This window comes from Thalassophryne amazonica, chromosome 1 (genome assembly GCF_902500255.1).
Source record: "Thalassophryne amazonica chromosome 1, fThaAma1.1, whole genome shotgun sequence".
Classification (NCBI taxonomy): domain Eukaryota; kingdom Metazoa; phylum Chordata; class Actinopteri; order Batrachoidiformes; family Batrachoididae; genus Thalassophryne; species Thalassophryne amazonica.
Window position 1 is genome coordinate 74,337,199 of NC_047103.1, and position 27,664 is coordinate 74,364,862.

Below are 27,664 nucleotides of genomic sequence, written 5' to 3' on the forward strand. Positions count from 1 at the left end.
TTTGAGTCCTGCTGGACACACAAATGGAAAAGATACTGACCATGTGTAGCCCCAAGTGCTTTTTGAAGCCCATTCCACATGCTATGCCGGCTACATTTCTTTCAGGAGATGCGGACAAAAACAGTCCCACTTCTCCGTCAAAATTCTTATTCTTGGTAAAACTGTGTAACTAATAAACATCACAACTGGTGTTGCTGGACCTTAACACAAAACACCTGTTCAACACTACTTCAAAGTACTCAACATGAAATTTGATGAAAAACACGTAATTCCAACTGTAAAAAATTCTTCTTTTCCCATGCGTATGAATGTATACGTCTCTGGGGGACGGTCCACAAGAAACCAACATTTCTCAAAGGCTAACATTTCTGAGTGTGTAAAAGAAGCAGATGAAATCAAGCTAAAGTCTCCATGTTTATGGCATAATTTCTCAGGGCATATGGCACCAAAAATAAAACACGATACACCAATATTTTTGTAATTCCTTTTGTATTTTGAGCAGGCAGCTTATTTTGACATTTCATTTACCAGAGATATACACTTTAAGTCAGGCCTTGGTTAAATTAACAGCTAGCCTCTCTGCATGTTGCTGCATCGGGAACTGTCCTCTCTCCTCTTGTAAATTCACACCCCGTGCCGGTGCTTTGGCCAATCAGGAGTTAGTGCAGCAGATAAGTGAATATTTACTGAGGGATCCTTCAAATGGTGATGCAAGCACCAAATTTGGCACACATACTCCTTAGACATTACTCTTTTAAACATGCAGGGTACCCATGTGAACTTTCAATAGGCAGCCAAGAAGGGGTCAATTGAAGTATTACACAGGGGTCAAAATTTAAAAATGCTCCAATCATATTGAAAGGTATTCCATATTATTTGTCTGATCATAAAGATTCCAAAAAAGGTATAGTTTGGACTATCTGTGAATGAATGTTCTGGAGTTATGGGGTAAAAACAGCAAGAACAGTGACAAAGGTCAATTTCAATTTGTACAGGAGTCAAAAGTTTAAGTTGCTCCAATTTTGGTAAAAAGTGATGCAAATTATTAGTTGGATGAATACGGTTTTAAAAAGGAATAGTTTGCATCATGTATCATGTTTAGTTATCATGTTACAGGGTAGCATATGTCATGTCATAGAATCCAATGGATGCTGATATTGTTTAACCTTTACTTTGCAAACCAAGCACGCAACACAGTCAAAACTATTCCATTTATTAATCCTATTAGCTCAACCAGTAATTTGCACCACTGTTTACCAAAATTGCAGCAACTTTAACTTTTGACCCCTGTATAAACTCAAATTGACCTTCTCAGTGTTCTTGCTGTTTTTACCCCATAACTCCAGACCATTCATTCACATTAAGTCCAAACTATACCTTTTTGAAATCTTTATGATCAGACAAATAATATGGAATACCTTTCAATATGATTGGAGCATTTTTAAATTTTGACCCCTGTGTAATACTTCAATTGACCCCTTCTTGGCTGCCTATTGAAAGTTCACGTGGGTACTTGGCATTTTTAAAAGAGTAATGTCTAAGGAGTATGTGTGCCAAATTTGGTGCTTGCATCACCATTTGAAGCATTTTTTTCAGTTATCCGCTGCACTAAGTGCAGCATCAGACCACCACAGGATATAAATGCACAAGTATTGTAAAAGTAGTAAAAGAATACAGGACAAAATTGTGACATGCAACCACGGGAAAGGTCTCTGCCTGATGTCCACTCAAAGTTTTGAGCATGCACAAAGCTTTTCTGAGGGACTTTCCAGGCATCAGCTGACAAGGAACTGCGTTTAACGAATGAGAAAAGGACTTGTGCAGAACAAAAACAGACACGACCGAATATCAAAATTTTGTATATGTTAATCATATGTTTCCTCAGTCCGTCATAGTGTGACAGACGCTTGAGTCTGCTGCTTCAACAGGTAGTGGGGCAATTGGAAAAGGGGTGTATGTGTGTGTGTTTTCACATTTTGGGTAGAGTTTCATGTCATAGCATGTTTTTGCCTCATCTTGTGTGATCTAATTGCTGGTGTTTTATTGGCTGAATATTTTGTTAATTTCAAACTTTTATTTTTCAAGAAAACAGAGACCTTGATTTAAATTTTCTGCCCACTCCCCTTCCCCCATCCCAGGTGGAGTGTTATGACTACAACAACAGTGGCTCACATGACTTCATTGGATCCTTCCACACTACGCTGTCCCAAATACAGCAGGCATCACAAGTGTATGCGGTGAGCACTTTGAACATATGTAGAGGCGAGTTCAAGATTTACACCTTTCAACACATTTCTTTTTCACCTCCACTATAAAGGCAATTATGTTTTTGCTTCAGTTTTTATTGTAGCAGGATTATTCAAATATTATTAGATTTGAGAATCGTAGCTGCTATATGAGGATAAAACAGCATTAATGTTTGGTGATTTACTGATCCAGGACTTGGAATTCTTTAGCCCTACAGCAAAGGATTATTTTCATTACTGATTAATAGGTTAATTATTTTTATCATTCATCAGTTGATCATTTAGGGCCTAATTTTGCATGTGTAAAAACACGCGCAAATACCATTGCACTTCCAAATACATGTGCATGCTGATTTACTAATGGAGAGCACTGAGGGCTACGTTTCCGCAGAATAGGGCATATTGTCAATTTAGCACGTTTGCCTTTATGAATATGCAGTCTGGGTTTTGTCTACATCAGTGCGCGAAATTCTATGAAGGAACATGCAAATAGTTGAGGTTTGCACATGCAAGATGATTTAGCAAGGTCAAAGGACATTTGGTGGGTGCTGATTGTGTCTGTATTTTGTGACATGAACCCTTGGTGTTAACTGATTGACAGACTGCTGTTCCAGCAGCACAGAGACCACTGCACCCTTATTCACATAATAATAATAACGATCATCATCATAAAAGGGTTCATTGTAAGCATTTGGCATATTTAGAGATTTTAATGGTTTACAGTATGTTGATTATTTCTTTAAGAAAAGCTGACTCCATATGTAATTGGTGGACCAGAGTACATTTTGGTGCTACACATGATAATTGCAGTCATTGATGTGTTATGCAGTACTACACAATAAACACACACATGTTGGGGTGTATGTGGAATGATGCATGCATGTCTATGCGTGCTGCATGTGCATTCTGAGTGTGAAGCTCACACAGACAGCTGTATGCACAGGGCACACACAACTCTGTGTTCTGTCGGTACACAGCCACCTGCCTGTACGTTTTACCACTGTACACAGCTACCTGTGACGGTGAGATAGCTGTGCCTGGTCCCTCACAAACTCTGAGCTGTGCATGTAGCATGCACAGCTGTCTGTCTTTGATTATGCACGCACGCCTGTAGTGCTGCTTGTGCATTCTACTGTGTGCATTTCTGTGCACACAGAGCACAGACAGACAGCTGTGCATTGTGCCAGCAGAACGTAACAAAATCCTTCACTGGTTTGCTTACACACATCCGACGTGAGAGGAGATGGTTTAGTGGTTAAGCATTGGGTTTGAGACCAGAGGATCCTTGGTTCAAACCCCAGCCTGACCGGAAAATCACTAAGGGTCCTTGGGAAAGGTCCTTAATCCCCAAATTGCTCCTTGTGTGCAGTGAGCACCTTGCATGACAGCACCTTGACTTCAGTGTGTGACTGTGTTTGTGTGAATGGTGAATGTGAGGCATAATTGTAAAGCGCTTTGAGCTTCTGATGCAGATGGAAAAGTGCTATATAAATGCAGTCCATTTACACACCGCGGATGGAAGATTAAGTAAACCTTGGAAGTAGGAGATTGCTTTATTTATTTCTTACTAATTGCCAGCACATGGCCATGCAGTTTTGCAGCAGAGGTGGTGCCTAAGAAGGCACAAGATGCATACTGCAAGTGAATGTACGAGGTCTATTAGAAAAGTATCCGACCTTATTATTTTTTTCAAAAACCATATGGATTTGAATCACGTGTGATTACATCAGACATGCTTGAACCCTCGTGGGCATGCGAGAGTTTTTTCACACCTGTCGGTTACATCATTCGCCTGTGGGCAGTCTTTGAGTGAGGAGTGGCCCACCCTCTTGTCGATTTTTTCATTGTTTAGGAATGGCTCAGAGACTGCTGCTTTGTTTGATCAAATTTTTTTCAAAACTGTAAGGCACAACTGAGTGGACACCATTCGATAAATTCAGCTGGTTTTCGGTAAAAATTTTAATGGCTGATGAGAGATTTTGGTCTGTTAGTGTCGCCGTAAGGACGGCCCATGGTGCCTGACGGCGATCTGCGCTTCGAGGCGGCAGCGTCTCGCCGTTTCAAGTTGAAAACTTCCACATTTCAGGCTCTGTTGACCCAGTAAGTCGTCAGAGAACTTTCAGAAGAAGTCGGCATGAGGAGTTTATTCGGACATTCCATTGTTAACGGACATTTTGTAATGAAAGAACGTGCGGGCAGAGTCGCATGTCGGGCCGGACCCGACCGCGGGGGGTCGCGACAGGAAAAACACCTCCGTTGGAAACCTTAACGGGCAAGTTGGAACATGCCCAATCTGTTAAACAATTTCTCAGTTACTCACTTGTTGAAAGCCATCAAAAGCCGCCTGAATTTACAAATGGTTTTCAACACGGAGGTGTTTTTCCTGTCGCGGCGCACACAGATTTGCCGAGTCGTCACGGAAACGACTCGGCGAATTTGTGCGCACGTCTTTCATTAAAAAAATCTCCTTAAACAGTGGAATGTCCGCATAAAGTCCTCATGCCGACCTCTTCTGAATCTTCTCTGTTCTCTCACGACGTCCTGGGTGAATTAAGCCTTAAATTAGGATGTTTTCAGGTCGAAACAGGCCGACGACGGCGCCTGGAAGCGCTGCATGACGTCCCGCTGCGTGGGAAGTCCTTACACCGACAGAAACACCCCATAATCTCTCATCAGCCGTTAAACTTTTCACCGAAAACCAGCTTAATTCCTCGAATAGTGTCCACTCGGATATTCCTCACAGGTCCAGAAAAAATTTTGATAAAGCAACGCACGCCGTCTCGAGCAGCGTGTGAAACAAAGGAATTCAGCCGAGAGGGCGGGACCACATCTCACTCAAGGCCTGCCCACAGGGAAATGACGTCACCGACGCATGAAAAAACTCACGCATGCGCACGAGGGTTCAAGCATGATTGGTGTAATCGCACGTCATTCAAATCCATATAGTTAAAAAAAAATAAAAGGGTTGGTTTATTATCTAATAGACCTCGTACTCCTGATCAACTGTTATCAGAAGACATTAACCATTTACAGTAGGTGTTGCAGCAAGAAATGATTTAAAAGAAGGACACGCTTGGATTTGCACTCTGCCAGAAGAAGGAGGAGGGGGAGGGAGCAGTGGGTTATCCTGCTGTGTGTTTAGTGTTTAGTATAGTTATTGAACTTTTCACAATATAAAAATACAATACAAAAATACACACGCACAAAAAAGAGAAGGAAAAAAACCTCACCCTTTAACAAAGAACATGTGTACTTACTGTCACTTTAAAGGCACATAGTTATATAGCCTGCTCTGTGTTTGAGTGTGTCACAGTGCTGTAACAACACAGCGAGCAGAGCAGAGTACAGAGTTTTACAAAACATATTTTGAACTTTTCTTTCAAAGTTTGCTCTGAGTGTCTCTGTGTGTCCTTGCTGTAGTTAAACTAACAACACAGATGGATTACCAACAAACACTCCCCACCACCACCACCAAATAAAAAAAATACACCTAAAATCTCTTCCTGAGGATGGCATGTTGTAACATATGCTCATAACACCTTTTTACCTCTCCATCAGGTCATGTTTTCCACATAAATGCATAATTTCTTGATTGTTCCTGCTAAGAGACAGCAAACCAGGGGCAAATCCAGAGAGAAAAGTTGTTGTGGGTGGGATGTGCCCTCCACAACACCACTTGATTAAAAGTCCACTTTAGAAGACATTTTTCATGCTACTACCTATATAATAATAATAATAATAATTTTAACAACTAAAATGTTTAAATCAGTATTTCTCTGGGCCTACGTTTTACTATAGTTCGTGACTAAGTTTAATTGATGAGCCATATAAAAATAAGTTTACTTAATTTAACTTTTCTGCATAACTAAAGTGGGATGTGAAGCAATATCTTTTTTTTTTTTACAGAATGTCTAAGTTCAGCATTACTGGGTCTATTTGGGGTTGTAGCTTTAAAATCAGGTTAGTTAGGATGAGGGAAGCCAAAAATGTGAAAAGGTTATAACTCTTGTGGTTTGTAATGTAGGTTGTTTTCACTTTTGGTTAAAACTTAGGCCCAGGGAAATACTGATTTAAACATTTTAGTTGTGCCCTCGTGCAAGTTGGGGGGGGGGGGGGGCACCTGATCTATAATGCCACTACCAAAATAACTTCATGGCAGTCTGTTCATTTGAACGTTTCCCTTCAGGGGAATTAATTAATAATTTTTTCTGGACAGCGCAGATTTTGATTATTTTGGCAAGATCACATTATGAATCCCTTATTTAAAGGCAAAGGAATAAAATTGTCGTGGTGCCCAAAAAAAAAGAAAGAAATTCTTTTATTATTTACGTAAATCTTTAAAAAAAAAACTAATGAAGGTACACCTTTAATATACTGTGTTGTTCTGCTTTAACATGGATGTATGAAGCATTTTTTTTCTCAATTAATAAAAATAACACTTATACAGGAATTCAGTACATGCAAATATATAACAGCATGGAAACTGGTGTGTGATGAAAGAAAGAATTAAAGAATTTTATGAAATTAACAGCTTAATTTAACAGCCACCGTTATGCCGTGTATTATGTGCATCACAAAACCACATTTGTTATCCCTGCAGGCAGAATTTCAGTGCATCAACTCGAAGAAGAAACAGAAGAAGAAGGGATACAAAAACTCTGGCATTGTCATTGTAAAGCAGTGCGAGGTACTGTTGTGTTTACATTGCTTCTTCTTTGGTACCAGATCACTTTGGAGGATCCTTAGTACTGCTGGAATGATTTTGTGTCAAAGGAGCAGTTACTTAGGGAGACTCGGATGAGAAGTATCACTTGCTTTGTGAGTGAGCGTCACCATTGACATTTTGGTCATGTGGTACGTTTCTTTATGCATGATCCAGCATATAAATCTTTCTGTGTTGAGGACTCCAGCAGCTGAAGAGGTTAAGCGTTCACCCATCTCTCACCTGACTGTGGCAGATATGCAGTGGTGGGCACAGCTCACCAAAAAGTTAGCTTCGATAACCATTAATCAGATAACTGAAACGGTATCTTTTATGACGCTAAACTGATAAACTGCAAAAAAGTTTATCTTTATTACAGATAACCGATAACTTTTGTATTGATTCGGATGCAGCACCATCAGATTACACTGTCGGCTTCTAATAAACCAGTTTCACTTAAGCGCCGCAGGGGCTGCTGGGTAAATTCAAGGATCACAAACACACAAGAATGTACCAAAAATGAATGAATAAAAACATAAAACCCCAAACACTGTCATCATTTTTCAAAAGCAGTAAAAGTCATTTGTTTAGATGCGATGAAGTAATCCAGTGTCCTTTAGATATTTAAATAATTCTTTTTGCATGATGTATGATGGAGATTTCCAAGGGACAAGGCATGGAAGCATTGTAATGTCCAGAGTGAATTGAATTACACTACCCACAGTGCTCCCTGCATCGACTGGCCAATCACGTTTTGCACTTAATGATCAATCAATCAATCAGTTTTATTTATATAGCGCCAAATCACAACAAACAGTTGCCCCAAGGCGCTTTATATTGTAAGGCAAGGCCATACAATAATTACGTAAAAACCCCAACGGTCAAAACGACCCCCTGTGAGCAAGTGGGACAGCAGAACCAGGCTCAGGGAGGGGCAGTCTTCTGCTGGGACTGGTTGGGGCTGAGGGAGAGAACCAGGAAAAAGACATGCTGTGGAAGAGAGCAGAGATCAATCACTAATGATTAAATGCAGAGTGGTGCATACAGAGCAAAAAGAGAAAGAAACACTCAGTGCATCATGGGAACCCCCCAGCAGTCTAGCCCCAGAGAGTAGCTCATCTCACATCATTGTCTGCAGACGACTGTAATTCTGTGGTCATCATGTGAATAAATAGTGTGCTGTAACATCTGTGGAGATACTTGGCAACAAATGGATGTTCTGGCACCAAATAGCACAGTGAATGGTTTGGATTTGTTTTTCATCAATTAAATCAAATCAAATCAATTTTATTTATATAGCGCCAAATCACAACAAACAGTTGCCCCAAGGCACTTTATATTGTAAATGTTGGGAAGGTGTCGTAGCACGGACCCACAACAGGGGGCGCAAAGGAACGGACAATGAATAAGCCAAATAGTAACAATTTAATGTTGTGACAACACACAACTAAACACACAAGATCTGTAAAGTCAAGTAACACCAGGTGACGTGTGGGCAGGCTCGAAGATAGAAGACCCCCGACGAGAGATGAGTCGCGTCCCACACGGCTTCCACCACCAACGGCCTGAAGAACACTGGAGCCGCCAAGTCCCGAGTCCCCAGGTGGCCTCTTCGGCTGTCGACCCTTGTACTGCTGGCAGAAAACAAAGACAGGATGGATGAGTGTGAAGTCGCACACTCAGTCATCCACAGTCTGCACTCAGTTAGGAGGGAGCACCTCCACCTCCAATCACACACTCGTGCAGCTCCTGTTTAACCACTTATCTTGGTTTGGGGTGTGAGGCGAAGCCGTCGCTGATCCCACCAAACGCCAATCCCACAGATACGGCAGACACAACAGGATAACGGCTGCAAAAGAAGTTCAGATTATCACTCAACGATTTGAGTCAGCAGAGAAAATTACCTCTTCGGTAGTTGATTTCTCGGCGAGGAGGTGGAGTTGCAGTCCGGCCTTTATGGTGATGGTGATGATGATGAATGAGTGACAGCTGGTGCTGAGGATGAGTGACAGCTGTCACTTCTTCTGGGTCTGGCGCCCTCTCGTGCTTGGAGTTCGCACTCCAAGCAGGGCGCCCTCTGGTGGTGGTGGGCCAGCAGTACCTCCTCTTCAGCGGCCCGCATAACAGTAAGGCAAGGCCATACAATAATTACGGAAAAACCTCAACGGTCAAAACGACCCCCTGTGAGCAAGCACTTGGCAACAGTGAGAAGGAAAAACTCCCTTTTAACAGGAAGAAACCTCCAGCAGAACCAGGCTCAGGGAGGGGCAGTCTTCTGCTGGGACTGGTTGGGGCTGAGGGAGAGAACCAGGAAAAAGACATGCTGTGGAGGGGAGCAGAGATCAATCACTAATGATTAAATCGGACCGGGAGTGACATGTTTAGCAGCATGTTCTCCTTGAATTGCTGGCTGTCTGAGTGGTGTCCAAAAAATGAGGTGGGCTTCATAGATAATTGGCAAAGCTTCTGGGGAAAACCTGGTCTTGTTAGGAGAGACGGCATCCATCCCACTTTGGATGGAGCAGCTCTCATTTCTAGAAATCTGGCCAATTCTCTTAAATCCTCCAAACCGTGACTATCCAGGGTTGGGACCAGGAAGCAGAGTTGTAGTCTTACACACCTCTCTGCAGCTTCTCTCCCCCTGCCATCCCCTCATTACCCCATCCCCGTAGAGACGGTGTCTGCTCCCAGACCACCAATAACCAGCAAAAATCTATTTAAGCATAAAAATTCAAAAAGAAAAAATAATATAGCACCTTCAACTGCACCACAGACTAAAACAGTTAAATGTGGTCTATTAAACATTAGGTCTCTCTCTTCTAAGTCCCTGTTAGTAAATGATATAATAATTGATCAACATATTGATTTATTCTGCCTTACAGAAACCTGGTTACAGCAGGATGAATATGTTAGTTTAAATGAGTCAACACCCCCGAGTCACATTAACTGTCAGAATGCTCGTAGCACGGGCCGAGGCGGAGGATTAGCAGCAATCTTCCATTCCAGCTTATTAATTAATCAAAAACCCAGACAGAGCTTTAATTCATTTGAAAGCTTGACTCTTAGTCTTGTCCATCCAAATTGGAAGTCCCAAAAACCAGTTTTATTTGTTATTATCTATCGTCCACCTGGTCGTTACTGTGAGTTTCTCTGAATTTTCAGACCTTTTGTCTGACTTAGTGCTTAGCTCAGATAAGATAATTATAGTGGGCGATTTTAACATCCACACAGATGCTGAGAATGACAGCCTCAACACTGCATTTAATCTATTATTAGACTCTATTGGCTTTGCTCAAAATGTAAATGAGTCCACCCACCACTTTAATCATATCTTAGATCTTGTTCTGACTTATGGTATGGAAATAGAAGACTTAACAGTATTCCCTGAAAACTCCCTTCTGTCTGATCATTTCTTAATAACATTTACATTTACTCTGATGGACTACCCAGCAGTGGGGAATAAGTTTCATTACACTAGAAGTCTTTCAGAAAGCGCTGTAACTTGGTTTAAGGATATGATTCCTTCTTTATGTTCTCTAATGCCATATACCAACACAGTGCAAAGTAGCTACCTAAACTCTGTAAGTGAGATAGAGTATCTCGTCAATAGTTTTACATCCTCATTGAAGACAACTTTGGATGCTGTAGCTCCTCTGAAAAAGAGAGCTTTAAATCAGAAGTGCCTGACTCCGTGGTATAACTCACAAACTCGTAGCTTAAAGCAGATAACCCGTAAGTTGGAGAGGAAATGGCGTCTCACTAATTTAGAAGATCTTCACTTAGCATGGAAAAAGAGTCTGTTGCTCTATAAAAAAAGCCCTCCGTAAAGCTAGGACATCTTTCTACTCATCACTAATTGAAGAAAATAAGAACAACCCCAGGTTTCTTTTCAGCACTGTAGCCAGGCTGACAAAGAGTCAGAGCTCTATTGAGCTGAGTATTCCATTAACTTTAACTAGTAATGACTTCATGACTTTCTTTGCTAACAAAATTTTAACTATTAGAAAAAAAAATTACTCATAACCATCCCAAAGACGTATCGTTATCTTTGGCTGCTTTCAGTGATGCCGGTATTTGGTGAGACTCTTTCTCTCCGATTGTTCTGTCTGAGTTATTTTCATTAGTTACTTCATCCAAACCATCAACATGTTTATTAGACCCCATTCCTACCAGGCTGCTCAAGGAAGCCCTACCATTATTTAATGCTTCGATCTTAAATATGATCAATCTATCTTTGTTAGTTGGCTATGTACCACAGGCTTTTAAGGTGGCAGTAATTAAACCATTACTTAAAAAGCCATCACTTGACCCAGCTATCTTAGCTAATTATAGGCCAATCTCCAACCTTCCTTTTCTCTCAAAAATTCTTGAAAGGGTAGTTGTAAAACAGCTAACTGATCATCTGCAGAGGAATGGTCTATTTGAAGAGTTTCAGTCAGGTTTTAGAATTCATCATAGTACAGAAACAGCATTAGTGAAGGTTACAAATGATCTTCTTATGGCCTCGGACAGTGGACTCATCTCTGTGCTTGTTCTGTTAGACCTCAGTGCTGCTTTTGATACTGTTGACCATAAAATTTTATTACAGAGATTAGAGCATGCCATAGGTATTAAAGGCACTGCGCTGCGGTGGTTTGAATCATATTTGTCTAATAGATTACAATTTGTTCATGTAAATGGGGAATCTTCTTCACAGACTAAAGTTAATTATGGAGTTCCACAAGGTTCTGTGCTAGGACCAATTTTATTCACTTTATACATGCTTCCCTTAGGCAGTATTATTAGACGGTATTGCTTAAATTTTCATTGTTACGCAGATGATACCCAGCTTTATCTATCCATGAAGCCAGAGGACACACACCAATTAGCTAAACTGCAGGATTGTCTTACAGACATAAAGACATGGATGACCTCTAATTTCCTGCTTTTAAACTCAGATAAAACTGAAGTTATTGTACTTGGCCCCACAAATCTTAGAAACATGGTGTCTAACCAGATCCTTACTCTGGATGGCATTACCCTGACCTCTGGTAATACTGTGAGAAATCTTGGTGTCATTTTTTATCAGGATATGTAATTCAAAGCGCATATTAAACAAATATGTAGGACTGCTTTTTTGCATTTACGCAATATCTCTAAAATTAGAAAGGTCTTGTCTCAGAGTGATGCTGAAAAACTAATTCATGCATTTATTTCCTCTAGGCTGGACTATTGTAATTCATTATTATCAGGTTGTCCTAAAAGTTCCCTAAAAAGCCTTCAGTTAATTCAAAATGCTGCAGCTAGAGTACTGGCGGGGACTAGAAGGAGAGAGCATATCTCACCCATATTGGCCTCTCTTCATTGGCTTCCTGTTAATTCTAGAATAGAATTTAAAATTCTTCTTCTTACTTATAAGGTTTTGAATAATCAGGTCCCATCTTATCTTAGGGACCTCGTAGTACCATATCACCCCAATAGAGCGCTTCGCTCTCAGACTGCAGGCTTACTTGTAGTTCCTAGGGTTTGTAAGAGTAGAATGGGAGGCAGAGCCTTCAGCTTTCAGGCTCCTCTCCTGTGGAACCAGCTCCCAATTCAGATCAGGGAAACAGACACCCTCTCTACTTTTAAGATTAGGCTTAAAACTTTCCTTTTTGCTAAAGCTTATAGTTAGGGCTGGATCAGGTGACCCTGAACCATCCCTTAGTTATGCTGCTATAGACGTAGACTGCTGGGGGGTTCCCATGATGCACTGTTTCTTTCACTTTTTGCTCTGTATGCACCACTCTGCATTTAATCATTAGTGATCGATCTCTGCTCCCCTCCACAGCATGTCTTTTTCCTGGTTCTCTCCCTCAGCCTCAACCAGTCCCAGCAGAAGACTGCCCCTCCCTGAGCCTGGTTCTGCTGGAGGTTTCTTCCTGTTAAAAGGGAGTTTTTCCTTCCCACTGTAGCCAAGTGCTTGCTCACAGGGGGTCGTTTTGACCGTTGGAGTTTTACATAATTATTGTATGGCCTTGCCTTACAATATAAAGCGCCTTGGGGCAACTGTTTGTTGTGATTTGGCGCTATATAAAAAAAAAAAATGATTGATTGATTGAAATGCAGAGTGGTGCATACAGAGCAAAAAGAGAAAGAAACACTCAAGTGTTGTGTGGGCCGCTGAAGAGGAGGTGCTGCTGGCCCACCACCACCAGATGGTGCCCTGCTTGGAGTGCGGGCTTCAAGCTCGAGAGGGCGCCGGAGCCACTTGGAGTGACAGCTGTCACTCTTCATCAGCACCAGCTGTCACTCAGCCAACTCATCACCATCTCCATAAAGGCCGGACTGCGACTCCACCTCCTCGCCGAGAAATCATCTACCAATCAGGTAACTTTCTCTGCTGACTCAAAACATAGAGTAATAATCTGAACTTCTTTGCAGCCGTTTTCCTGTGGTGTGTCCTTATCTGTGGGATTGGCGTTTGGTGTGATCAGCGACGGCTTCGCTTCACACCCCAACCAGATAAGTGGTTAGACAGGAGCTGCACGAGTGTGTGATTGGAGGTGGAGGTGCTCCCTCCTTACTAAATACAGACTGTGGGATTACTGAGTGTGCGACCTCACACTCATCAGGACTGTCTCTGTTCTCTGCCAGCAGTACCGGGTCTGACTGCTGAAGACAGCGGCCACCTGGGGCGCAGGGCTTGGCGGCTCCGGTGTTCTTCAGCTCCGTTGGCAGTGGAAGCTGTGTGGATCCGGCTCTTCTCTCGCCAGGCGTCTTCTATTGTCGAGCCTGCCCACACGTCACCTGGTGTATGATTGACAGTCACTATATTGTTCTTGTCTGTACGTCGTTGTGTGATTCACAACATTAAATTGTTACTTTTGACTTATCCATTGTCCGTTCATTTACGCCCCCTGTTGTGGGTCCGTGTCACGACACTTTCACAACATTCAGTGCATCATGGGAACCCCCCAGCAGTCTAAGTCTATAGCAGCGTAACTAAGGGATGGTTCAGGGTCACCTGATCCAGCCCTAACTATAAGCTTTAGCAAAAAGGAAAGTTTTAAGCCTAATCTTAAAAGTAGAGAGGGTGTCTGTCTCCCTGATCTGAATTGGGAGCTGGTTCCACAGGAGAGGAGCCTGAAAGCTGAAGGCTCTGCCTCCCATTCTACTCTTACAAACCCTAGGAACTACAAGTAAGCCTGCAGTCTGAGAGCGAAGCGCTCTGTTGGGGTGATATGGTACTATGAGGTCCCTAAGATAAAATGGGACCTGATTATTCAAAACCTTATAAGTAAGAAGAAGAATTTTAAATTGTATTCTAGAATTAACAGGAAGCCAATGAAGAGAGGCCAATATGGGTGAGATATGCTCTCTCCTTCTAGTCCCTGTCAGTACTCTAGCTGCAGCATTTTGAATTAACTGAAGGCTTTTCAGGGAACTTTTAGGACAACCTGATAATAATGAATTACAATAGTCCAGCCTAGAGGAAATAAATGCATGAATTAGTTTTTCAGCATCACTCTGAGACAAGACCTTTCTAATTTTAGAGATATTGCGCAAATGCAAAAAAGCAGTCCTACATATTTGTTTAATATGCACATTGAATGACATATCCTGATCAAAAATGACTCCAAGATTTCTCACAGTATTACTAGAGGTCAGGGTAATGCCATCCAGAGTAAGGATCTGGTTAGACACCATGTTTCTAAGATTTGTGGGGCCAAGTACAATAACTTCAGTTTTATCTGAGTTTAAAAGCAGGAAATTAGAGGTCATCCATGTCTTTATGTCTGTAAGACAATCCTGCAGTTTAGCTAATTGGTGTGTGTCCTCTGGCTTCATGGATAGATAAAGCTGGGTATCATCTGCGTAACAATGAAAATTTAAGCAATGCCGTCTAATAATACTGCCTAAAGGAAGCATGTATAAAGTGAATAAAATTGGTCCTAGCACAGAACCTTGTGGAACTCCATAATTAACCTTAGTCTGTGAAGAAGATTCCCCATTTACATGAACAAATTGTAATCTATTAGATAAATATGATTCAAACCACCGCAGCGCAGTGCCTTTAATACCTATGGCATGCTCTAATCTCTGTAATAAAATTTTATGGTCAACAGTATCAAAAGCAGCACTGAGGTCTAACAAAACAAGCACAGAAATGAGTCCACTGTCTGAGGCCATAAGAAGATCATTTGTAACCTTCACTAATGCCGTTTCTGTACTATGATGAATTCTAAAACCTGACTGAAACTCTTCAAATAGACCATTCCTCTGCAGATGATCAGTTAGCTGTTTTACAACTACCCTTTCAAGAATTTTTGAGAGAAAAGGAAGGTTGGAGATTGGCCTATAAGTAGCTAAGATAGCTGGGTCAAGTGATGGCTTTTTAAGTAATGGTTTAATTACTGCCACCTTAAAAGCCTGTGGTTCATAGCCAGCTAATAAAGATAGATTGATCATATTTAAGATCGAAGCATTAATTAATGGTAGGGCTTCCTTGAGCAGCCTGGTAGGAATGGGGTCTAATAGACATGTTGATGGTTTGGAGGAAGTAACTAATGAAAATAACTCAGAACAATCTGAGAGAAAGAGTCTAACCAAATACCGGCATCGCTGAAAGCAGCCAAAGATAACGATACGTCTTTGGGATGGTTATGAGTAATTTTTTCTCTAATAGTTAAAATTTTATTAGCAAAGAAAGTCATGAAGTCATTACTAGTTAAAGTAAAAGGAATACTTGGCTCAATAGAGCTCTGACTCTTTGTCAGCCTGGCTACAGTGCTGAAAAGAATCCTGGGGTTGTTCTTATTTTCTTCAATTAGTGATGAGTAGTAAGATGTCCTAGCTTTACGGAGGGCTTTTTTATAGAGCAACAGACTCTTTTTCCAGGCTAAGTGAAGATCTTCTAAATTAGTGAGGTGGTGGCAGTTGGCGGGGCATTCCTAATTGCAAGTGACAGGTATCCGTCCATGAAAATATGACCCTAAATAAATTAATTTTGTCTCTGCATGTTCTAATTAAAAAAACATTTGAGACAGGAGTAATTCAGGAGGTCTTATATACTGATGATGTATTTAATTTCTTTAATTACGCAGGTCAGCCATCTTGTACAAACTTGTTTCTGTCCTTGCCTGCCTTGGATACATTTTGTCTCAAGCTGAATTGGAAATAATTATACATGCTTTTCTTCATGTTTAGATAAATGTAATTCACTGTTCTTTAGCCTCGGTAAGTCATCTCTGGATCGTTTACAAATAGTCCAGAATGTGGCTGCAAGGCTTCTTACCAGGTCTTCTAAGAGGTCTTACATGATACCCACTCTGTCATCTTTGGATTGGCTCCCCATACGGTTCAGACTTCAGTTTAAAATCTCGGTTATCACTTTTCGAGCTCTGAGTGGTCAAATGCCCATCTACATCAGTGAACTCCCTTATATAACAAGCATTTCTCTGAGGTCCTCGGACCAGAACCTGTTAGTGGCCCCTCAGTCAAGCAAAGGAGACTGCGCTTTGGAGGTTGTGGCTCCAAAACTGTGAAATGCACTACTACTACATCTGAGATCTGCAGACACTGTTGTCTGTAACTTTTAAAGAGCAGCTCAACCCCCATCTGTACAGGCTTGCATTTTAATTAGTTTTAAGTCTCTGCTGTTTTTAATTTCTGTATTTCTATTTTTATTTTATTGCCATTGTAAAACCCATATTATCATGAAAGGTGCTATATAAATAAACTGTATTTACCTACTTAATTTATTTCTTCCTCTTATCTTTATTTGCAGATAATAAAGGAGTATACTTTTCTGGATTACATCATGGGCGGCTGTCAAATTAATTTCGTTGTGAGTACTGGGTTTGCGTATTTTTCACAGACATTTTATTTTATGTCTGTACTTATGGCGGTCTGTTTCTTTGTAACTAATAATTCTGCACACCTCTGTGGGTTTTGGTTTCATAAATTGTGCAAGGTACAAAGTCCACTGATTAAATTAAACATACAAATTAAGATATGCACACAACTCATTTTTTATTAATTTATCGCATTTTAACTACTCCCCAATATTAACATGTTATTGTTTAAATTTAAATGTATAGTCTAGATTAAATGTGTGCAGCTAACAGTTATTTTTCTGTTGTTTAGATTGCTATTGACTTTACAGGCTCCAACGGGGATCCCAGGTCTCCTGAGTCCCTCCACTACATCAACCCTCAGGGCTACAATGAATACTTGGCAGCTATCTGGGCAGTGGGAATGGTCATTCAGGACTACGACAGGTACTTTACTTTATCATCCAAGAAATATGATTTTAAATGAAGGATATCTTCTTCTGGTGCCAAAAAACAAACACGTTGACATGTAAACATCGGAAATGACTGTTGAGTATGGTTTGAGTCCATAACAACAAAAATAGAGGGAGGTGGGAGTTCGATGTCTGTTTAAGCAGATACAGGTCAGCAGTTACACAGGAGAAACTGTTGTGTTAAAAGATAATAATAATTAAAAAAAAAACAATTTGTCCATCAGACTGTAACTAGAACAGACTACGATTCAAAACACTCTTGAAGGCACATCAACATTGTGCTGATATTTGAGCCTGTGTTTTCCTTCCTCAGCACTGCTTATTGCACAAGTCCAAACCAGAAAAAGCTGGTACAGTATGGAATATGTAAATTAAAAAAAAGGGGGTGGGGGGGGGGGGATGGAAAATACATGGACACACAAGGAAGACCTGTACACGTGACAGTCTGACAGTGCAAGACTGAATGACTGCATAATTACTGAGCACGAGGGCTGTCAGGTGACTCTTATGGCATGAGAAGGCTGGAGGTGTATCTTGAACAATGATTAACAGCAGTAGATAATCTCTGGTAAACCTGACATACATTGAGTAAGTTTGTAAAATGAAAAATCAAAATCGTCACATGACTGAAAGTTGAGTCATTGGCTACTTGCATGTCTTTGGGTTTATATGCATGTATATATGACATCAGCATAACAACTTTTATTGTTTTCATGTTTAAAAGTACCCGTACTTTAACTGTAAACCTTGTTTTTACGAGGTCTGTTAGAAAAGTATCCAACCTTTTTATTTTTTTTCAAAAACTATATGGATTTGAATCATGTGTGATTGCATCAGCCAAGCTTGAACCTTCGTGCGCATGCGTGAGTTTTTTCACGCCATGCGTGGAATTCCACTCCTCTTTCCATGACAAAAACTCCTGTAACAGTGGAATGTGCCGTTCATTTCTAAACTGGATGCTGTCTTGATCCGGTATGTCGTCTGACTAGCACAGGAATTGTGAAAAGACGTGGACATCAGCACTTTTTCGGCACATTGAGACAGACGTGCGGAGTAGTTCCGCGCGTCGCGGTGGAGCCACATGGCGCAAAGCAACGCCGTGATGAAGCCTCACAGGACATGTTCTGGCATGTCCAGCTCATACACAATCACAATCGGATAATCATACGACTGAAAAGCAACCGGAATCCATCTGAAAGCCATCTCAAAGCCGTCCTGTGAGACCAACACGGAGGTGGGTTTGTCCCGCGTAATGAACAGCTCTGTGGCGCGTCCCTCCGCTTTTCTTTCCATGAAAAAAACTCCTGTAACAGTGGAATGTGCTGAAAAAGTGCTGATGTCCATGCCGTCTGCCTTTTTGTGAAAGTCAGACAACATCCCGGATCAACAAAGCCTTCACGTTGGAAATGATCTGGTTGTTTCAGCGGGGTTTCAGCCTGTCCATCGGCACTGGGAGCGCGGCGCGCTGTCAGCAGTTGTGGGCCGTCCTTAAAGCGGCAGTAACACTCCTTAATCTGTGTAATCCCCACAAAATCGTCCCTGAAAGCCATATTAATTTTCCGAACGGTGTCCACCTGGCAATAAAAAAACGACGAGAGGGGTGGACCAGTGCTCACACAAAGCCTGCTCACAGGCGAATGACGCAACCGACAGGCATGAAAAAACTCACGCATGCGCACGAAGGTTCAAGCTTGGCTGATGCAGTCACATGTTATTCAAATCCATATATACTCAACAAAAATATAAACGCAACACTTTTGGTTTTGCTCCCATTTTGTATGAGATTAACTCAGCGATCTAAAACTTTTTCCACATACACAATATCACCATTTCCCTCAAATACTGTGCACAAACCAGTCTAAATCTGTGATAGTGAGCACTTCTCCTTTGTTGAGATAATCCATCCCACCTCACAGGTGTGCCATACCAAGACGCTGATTAGACACCATGATTAGTGCACAGGTGTGCCTTAGACTGCCCACAATAAAAGGCCACTCTGAAAGGTGCAGTTTTGTTTTATTGGGGGGGGATACCAGTCAGTATCTGGTGTGACCACCATTTGCCTCATGCAGTGCAACACATCTCCTTTGCATCATCCGTGAAGAGAACACCTCTCCAACGTGCCAAACGGCAGCGAATGTGAGCATTTGCCCACTCAAATTGGTTACGACGACGAACTGGAGTCAGGTCGAGACCCCGATGAGGACGACGAGCATGCAGATGAGCTTCCCTGAGACAGTTTCTGACAGTTTGTGCAGAAATTCTTTGGTTATGCAAACCGATTGTTCCAGCAGCTGTCCGAGTGGCTGGTCTCAGATGATCTTGGAGGTGAACATGCTGGATGTGGAGATCCTGGGCTGGTGTGGTTACACATGGTCTGTGGTTGTGAGGCTGGTTGGATGTACTGCCAAATTCTCTGAAACGCCTTTGGAGACGGCTTATGGTAGAGAAATGAACATTCAATACACGAGCAACAGTTCTGGTTGACATTCCTGCTGTCAGCGTGCCAATTGCACGCTCCCTCAAATCTTGCGACATCTGTGGCATTGTGCTGTGTGATAAAACTGCACCTTTCAGAGTGGCCTTTTATTGTGGGCAGTCTAAGGCACACCTGTGCACTAATCATGGTGTCTAATCAGCATCTTGATATGGCACACCTGTGAGGTGGGATGGATTATCTCAGCAAAGGAGAAGTGCTCACTATCACAGATTTAGACTGGTTTGTGAACAATATTTGAGAGAAATGGTGATATTGTGTATGTGGAAAAAGTTTTAGATCTTTGAGTTCATCTCATACAAAATGGGAGCAAAACCAAAAGTGTTGCGTTTATATTTTTGTTGAGTATATATGGATTTGAATCACATGTGACTGCATCAGCCAAGCTTGAACCTTCGTAAATAAAAAGGTCGGATACTTTTCTAACAGACCTCGTATTGTTTTTTTTATAGTGACAAGCTGTTCCCTGCCTTTGGTTTTGGAGCCAAAATTCCTCCGGCATGGAAGGTGATCATTTTTATTTTCTAAGTGTACTTAACTGTGATCATGACCTTTATCAATGTCATTCTGTTTTCTAATAAAAATCAAAAAAGAAGTTTGTCTTAAGGCTGTTGCGGACAGCAGGCAGCCAGTCACTGAATTGTGAGGGGGTGCTACTATTCAGTTTGAAATGTTCTAACACAAACATTTAAAAAATGAGGCTAACTATTGTTGTCTTGATTGGTCAACTGAGTGTTGGCAGAGGTTAATCATTATCATTTTTCTTCCATGCGTATGTTAATCTTTATTCACACCTTTACTGCTTAGGATGGACATAAGACATCAATAACTGTGAAAACAGGATTTCAGCAGCTTGAAAAATACTCTGTGGTCTAAAATTGTGCACCTGAAGGCTTGGAAGACCTTATGTGACTGACAGGCAGGCTGTGTGACGTACTGTGTGACATCCTTTAGCCTGATGTAACTTTCATTGTTTGACAGAAAATAGTATTGAAAGGACACTAATTCATATTTATTTTTTCTTTTACAGGTCTGCCACGAATTTCCTATCAACTTCAACCCATCAAATCCATTTTGTGCTGGTATGTTAGACAAACGCAGATTGAGGCATTTCTGTGTGGCTGACAATTCCTGTTGAGGGTGGGGAAGAGAATTATTCCAATAACTGTGTATAATGTTTTGGAAAAATGTTTGACCCTGTCCTGATTTCCTATATATTTTCCAACATATAGTCACATTGGAAATGTTAGTCTTTGAGTCCATTATATAGAATTGGCATAGACATTCTGTTATATGTACCAATTCTCCAAATCATTCAACCAGAATTACTGTTATTATTATTTAATAGTGCAGAGGAAATATGACACTATCTGCACATCCTAAAAGCCAAAGTGTACCTATCCACATTTGTGTTGAATCATTGCTCCTGTATGAAATCAGATCAATGTCTGCGAGTTAAAGCAGCAAACTAATTACAAAAGTTGACATTTTATATGTATTGGTGTAATATTTCCCGGATAAGACGGTTGTCGAATAGCAATGCCACCTACAGTGATTTTAAACCTGTCCAGAGCAAGGGTTTTATGAGATTCTGTCATTAGCTCAAACTCAAACAAACTTCAAATTGACAGAATAATGAAAGCAGTCTGACATAACACTGTACAACACACATAAAAAAACAAAAGCAAAACAAACAACAAACGAACAAATAATGCACTACAGAGTAAATTCATCCAACAGGAATGACAACATGTAATCCCATTCAAAAACATTTACTAAAGAAAGTTTACGTTTATGCTTTGTCGCATGGTGCTCCTGTGCCTGACTTAGCTCTCTAACACAGCAGCAAATGCTATGTCCCTCCAATATTAGTATGTTTTTAACCTTTTCACGTCATTTATGACATATGCATAACATCAAACTACATGAAATGTAACACAAAATAATGAAATATGAAATTTGCTTCATATTTACCTTTTTGCTTAAATTGTGTTGTGGCTCTTGTAAATTAAAAATGTAGATCTTTAATTTTTTTTTATTTATTTTATTCCACTTTACATTGACCCATTGATCTTTGAGAAAGGCCCATCATAAGTACTGAGGGACCATGTACCCTATATTTCCTGAACCATAGACATGTCCTCAACATACAATCACAGGTTAACAATGCATAAACTCATTTGGTTTTGAAGCGATTTGCAGTACTACCCTAAAAATGACGTTCTCTGGTTCCCCAGTTCATATTAATCTAAAGCAAGCACATTATACATCAAGTGAAAGGTCATTCACTCTAGAATACAGTTTTAAGTTGTTTTCAATGTAAACTGTACAATAAATATGGTATTCCACTTTAAAATGATATACTGTCGTGAAACTAAAATAAACAAAAAAAATGCCAGTTTTTCACAAAAGTTGCTGTTGAATTAAAAAAATTCTCATCATATCAACAAAACACATTTCTTGTGAATGATATACCCAAATAGAATGGTAACACATCATTCACTAATATTTTCCTATGCATAAAGACAGTGTCTGACACCTTTCTAAATGGCGCGACTAGCACGTTCAAGCCAAAATATATTCAATCTTGCTGCAGTCATAGTTCCGCTGAGACAACATCAGCTATTTTTTGCTCAATCTGCACATATTATACAACAAATTAGTCATTAACGGATGCAGAATATAGTAGTAGAATTATATTAATTCCATAAGTACTTTTGCGCACCAGAACCTCAAACTGTTCCACAATCGCAAAACCAAAATCAGTAATCATGATCATTCTGAATATTTTTCAAGTAATTTAGAAAAATTGCATGGACAAGCATTTAGATCCAATAATCCAGTATATGATGTTTACCACACATATATGAAGGAAACAATGTGGATAATTGAGTTCAATCTGAATATTCTCAGATCTTGAGTTCTCCTCAGTTAATATACACATATCAATATAGAGCCAAATATATAGAGACTAATCATCGTCAGTGTCTATGAATACGTATATCTCTCTGATTTAATCACCGCTTTCATTGGCTGAACCTTGCCTCGTCCCCGGAAAGCTCATGTGGAATTTCCACGAAACCACCAAGACCTAGTAGGGCTGCACACTTACTTAGCCCATATTCTGACCCTATTTTCCTGACGTTAATTAACCTAGGTTTGCTGCCAATCCTGGTGTCAAAGAGTATAGTGATCTGAGAAAGAGATTCAGCAAAGTGGAGCAGGATGAAGAATATGTCACTGTCTGGTGGCTTGACTCTCATAGCATATTTGGCAAACACAACTACTCTTGTATCAGCTTCCTCCTGTGTAGAATGTAAGGTTGGTATCTCTATCATCTTTGTCACATCGCCATCATCAGAGGTCAAGAGGTAGGCATTTCCTTCACAAATGAAGATGAGCTGTCTGTCCTTCAGCTCCTGGACATAGTCATTCCCACTCCAGAGCTTCAGAAGTAACCTGATGAATGAATGAATTAATATTATTTAATGGTGTATCAGCTCAGAAAGGACATTTAGCATCAATAAAAGATTTAAGAACTATTTTCCAGAACATGATTTCTTATGATCAATGATAAAACCAAATCACAACTAGTTCTGTTCAATATGATGACAAGAAACCTAACCCGATGATCTGGACTTTGTTGTCATCGTTGGATAAGAAGCCCTGCCAATCCGTTGGCTTCTTGGTTGCTCCTCCTTTGAAGATTAACTTGTCTCTACAACTGCGACGTTTTCGCTCCAAACCTTTGGTAGAGTCTGTCAGGTATTGGTCAGTACTGAAGATGATATCTACACTCTGAGAGGTGATGGTGGTGAACAACTCTGGCTTCTTGGCCCTTCTGCTCAGCATTCAGGACATCATTAGCAATATTTGACGTTGTGGCCCCACCAGAGGACAGGATGATCAGCTTGTCTTTAAAATCAATGGAAAATGGATCTACAAAGCTGTCTATAGCTGCTGTTACCTTCTGTACCATGTGTTCGCTTTTCTTAATCTTTCTTGGTCGTACATCTTTGTGGCTTGAACTGATGTTGTTGCCAGTCATGTCAGCCATACTCATGATAGCATTTTGATATTGAGACCCCAGGTAAGTAGTTCTGACCCATCTTTGATATGCTTGGTAGTTTGTCAGAATACCAGACCTCCCAACACCACTTGTGCCTGGACCTCCATGAGATTTTGCATGCTGCATTAAGGTTTCCTCCATGGTCTTATCAACTACCATGCGATTTCCTGGTGCAAATGATCTGGCACACTTATAGCACCTTTGTTGATGAGGGCTATTGCTCCAGGATGTGATGACTCAATGGTGGCTAAGAATGCAGAGAAATATGTCAAGTAGCAGGTATAATTCTGGCCTCCAAAAGCAAAGAAGAGTGGTACCATCAAGGTACCATCAAGTGACTGGCTATACAGAAGGAAGTTGTTGGTCTTAACAGCTTCAAGTAAGGTGAGCATCAGGCGAACATGATACATGTAGGCCATTCTTAGTTCTGCTGTGTTACCCAGTCTGACAGATTCCCAGTCCTGGACGTCGATGTCGAGAAGACCCTTGATACCTTTGTCTTGGAGAGCCTGTTCAACTCTCAACATTGATAGGTCTTTCTCTGCTGCTTCTAACTTTGCAAGGAAGTCGATCAAGCTGTGGTAGTGGCTTGTCTCTGCTGAATCTCTCAAACCACCACCTTTCTAAGCTCTTCGGCATTGTTTTGTGGCAATGCAGGTCATGCTTGTAATGCTTGCCTGCCATTACCCTGGAAAGAGATCCACCATTTATGAGTCCAGCCTCCAATAGAATGTCTGAGAGACCACAACCAGCTGTTTTCTTTCCTAACATCTTCATGTATGCGCAGAGGAGGTGGAATGTACCTATGAGTATCACATTTGTTGTAACATTCTGGGCCATTCCAGATGATCAGTAATACCTTCATCACCACACCAAGGTCAAATGTTATAGTATACTCTTGACCCACTTCTTTAGTTAGCTCTTCTGCATATCTGAAACATTCCATGACTGTTTTGTAGTCTGTGATGGGTTGGGTAATGATGGGGTAGTAATCACTTATTGTCAATTTGGTGGGAATTACTCCTGTTTGGGATACAAATCCTGACCACTCTGCTCCGTTTTGATTTTCTTATTTCTTCATCCTAATGTACATCCACAGGAGATACTTTCTAATTATATTCTGTTCTGCTATAGGGCCACTTGGATGATACTGCTGTGTGATATCATCTTTGGGCTCTGCCAAGTAGTTATATAAACATCAGGGAGTGGTGTTCTTGGAGTGATATCAACTGATCTCTTCTTTGTGTGTGGGGTTGTTTCCAGTTCAGTTGCTAGCTTGTTGTTTGTTCTTCATTCCTGAAGCATGGTCCCATGTGCCATGTTAATTGAGCCTTTCCCCATGAGGTCATTTATCAGTTGATCAAAACTGTCGAACTCCGAACGAAAGGCTGAGTTAGCTGGAGGATGGCACAGTATCTGTGCTGGACATGATATTCTATTGTTAGCTTCAGTGAGGGCAGTTTCCCGTTCCAAGGAGAAGGAATTTTAACAGTAACCAAGTCTACAAAGTAAGGTGACTAGATTCTTGTTTCTGACTTTCTGAGGGTCTGGTGTGCAAAAGTATTTATGGAAACAAGTATAATTCTGTGACTATATTCTGGCTTGAATGCGCCAGTCGCATCATTTACAGGGGGTGTCAAACACTGTCTTTATGCATAGGAAAATATTAGTGAATGATGTGTTACCATTCTATTTCATGTTGTGGGTATATCAGTCAATCAAAAGAAATGTGTTTTGTTGATATGATGAGAATTTTGTTAATTCAACAGCAACTTTTGTGAAAAATTGGCATGTTTTTTGGTTTGTATTAGTTTCACGATGGTGTATCACTTAAAAGCAAAATACCAACTTTATTGTATGAGGTCTGTCAATAAAGTAACGGTCCTTTTTATTTTTTTCAAAAACTATATGGATTTGAATCACGTGCGATTACATCAGCCAACCTTGAACCCTCGTGCGCATGCGTAAGTTTTTCCACGCCTGTCTGTTGCGTCATTCGTCTGTGGGCAGGCTTTGAGTGAGCACTGGTCCACCCCTCTCGTCTTTTTTTTCATTGTTCAGGAATAGCTCAGAGACTGCCGCTTTGCTTGATCTAAATTTTTTCAAAAACTGTGAGGCACATCCAAGTGGACACCATTCGAGAAATTCAGCTGGTTTTCAGTGAAAATTTTAACGGCTGATGAGAGATTATGGAGTGTTACTGTCGCTTTAAGGACTCCCCACAGCCGCAGGGCACGCTGCGCCCTGAGCCGCCGTCGTCTGCCTGTTTCGAGCTGAAAACTTCCAAATTTAAGCCTCTGTTGACCCAGGACGTCGTGAGAGAACAGAGAAGTCTCAGAAGAGGTCGGGATCAGCAGTTTATCCGGACATTCCACTGTTAAAGGAGATTTTGTAATGAAAGACGTGCTGACAGATTCGCACGTCGGCGCGCGGCGCCACAGGAAAAACACCTCCGTGTTGATAACCATTCCTAAGATTTAGGCGGATTTCGATGGCTTTTAGTCGAGTGAGTATCCGAGCAATTGTTTAACAGCTGGGCATGTTCCAACTTGTTCTGTAAGGCTTCCAACGGAGGTGTTTTGCTGTGGCGCCGGGCCATGAGCGGCTGCACGCCGATGTGCGAATCCGTCCGCACGTCTTTCATTACAAAATCTCCTTTAACAGTGGAATGTCCGGATAAACTGCTGATCCCGACCTCTTCTGAAACTTCTCTGTTCTCTCACGACGTCCTGGGTCAACAGAGGCTTAAATTTGGAAGTTTTCAGCTTGAAACAGGCTGGCGACGGCGGCTCGGAGCGCGGCGCGCCCTGCGGCTCTGTGGGGAGTCCTTAAAGCGACAGTAACACTCCATAATCTCTCATCAGCCATTAAAATTTTCACCGAAAACCGTCTGAATTTCTCGAATGGTGTCCACTTCGATGTGCCTCACAGTTTCTGAAAACAATTTGATAAAGCAAAGCGCCAGTCTCTGAGCCATTCCTGAACAATGAAAAAAAAGATGAGAGGGCTGGACCACTCCTCACTCAAAGCCTGCCCACAGGCGAATGACGCAACCGACAGGCGTGGAAAAACTCACGCATGCGCACAAGGGTTCAAGGTTGGCTGATGTAATCGCACGTGATTCAAATCCATATAGTTTTTGAAAAAAATAAAAAGGACCGTTACTTTATTGACAGACCTCGTACAGTTTACGTTGAAAACAACTTTAAATATGTATTCTCAGGGCTGTGAAAACTGCGGATCCGCGGGGGGGTGGGGGGGGATCAGACATCATCATCGTGATCATTACTGAGTTTTTAAAATGCTTATCGCAAAACGTTCTCTTTTTTTACGATATCGTGTAAGTTTTATAAGTCCACGGACATTGATCTGCGGTGATCTAAAGCGCTTTGAGCATCTGATGCAGATGGAAAAGCACTATATAAATGCAGTCCATTTATCTGTGTGTTACAGATACAAATCAGTTTCTTCGGATCCGCTGAGTTTCAAGGAGGAAAAATGCCACTCAAAGCGTAGCTGTTACGACAGTTGTTATGACTGGTTGGTTGCTGCGGCGACACTGTGTGGCTCCCGTGCAACGCTTAAGCTAAAGTAGCATGTGGACATCGCAAACTTTTAGAGCTTTCAAGTTTGTAAAATAAGAATTGTGCAGCATGCCTGTGTCACGGACCGACGTCGGACAGAGAGAAGATGGCGAGAAAGTTTCTTTGTAGGCTCTCAGTTGCCCAAGTGGTTTCCATAGTAGAGAAGCTTGAATCTTCGACTGGACTGGGTTGCTTGACGTAAGGACGTTTCGCTTCAAATCGCAGAAGCTTCCTCAGCTAAAATTCTTGCTCTGGTGGTCTGACTTCTGTCTTGACTCTTGTAGAGAAGAATAATCAAG

At 41.2% G+C, this 27,664-nt stretch overlaps 1 protein-coding gene across 2 annotated transcripts in view; it reads left to right on the top strand.

The window, feature by feature from the left end:
• The window catches only part of LOC117511843 (copine-3-like), a 72,308-nt gene that overhangs the window by 22,539 nt on the left and 22,105 nt on the right, over window positions 1-27,664 (top strand). For both annotated transcript variants that reach the window (XM_034171754.1, XM_034171761.1), the window contains exons 7-12: window positions 2,139-2,237; window positions 6,847-6,933; window positions 16,697-16,756; window positions 17,056-17,189; window positions 20,165-20,219; window positions 20,743-20,794. In XM_034171754.1, coding sequence (XP_034027645.1) covers window positions 2,139-2,237; window positions 6,847-6,933; window positions 16,697-16,756; window positions 17,056-17,189; window positions 20,165-20,219; window positions 20,743-20,794 — 487 coding nt within the window. The remainder of the gene's footprint in view (window positions 1-2,138; window positions 2,238-6,846; window positions 6,934-16,696; window positions 16,757-17,055; window positions 17,190-20,164; window positions 20,220-20,742; window positions 20,795-27,664) is intronic.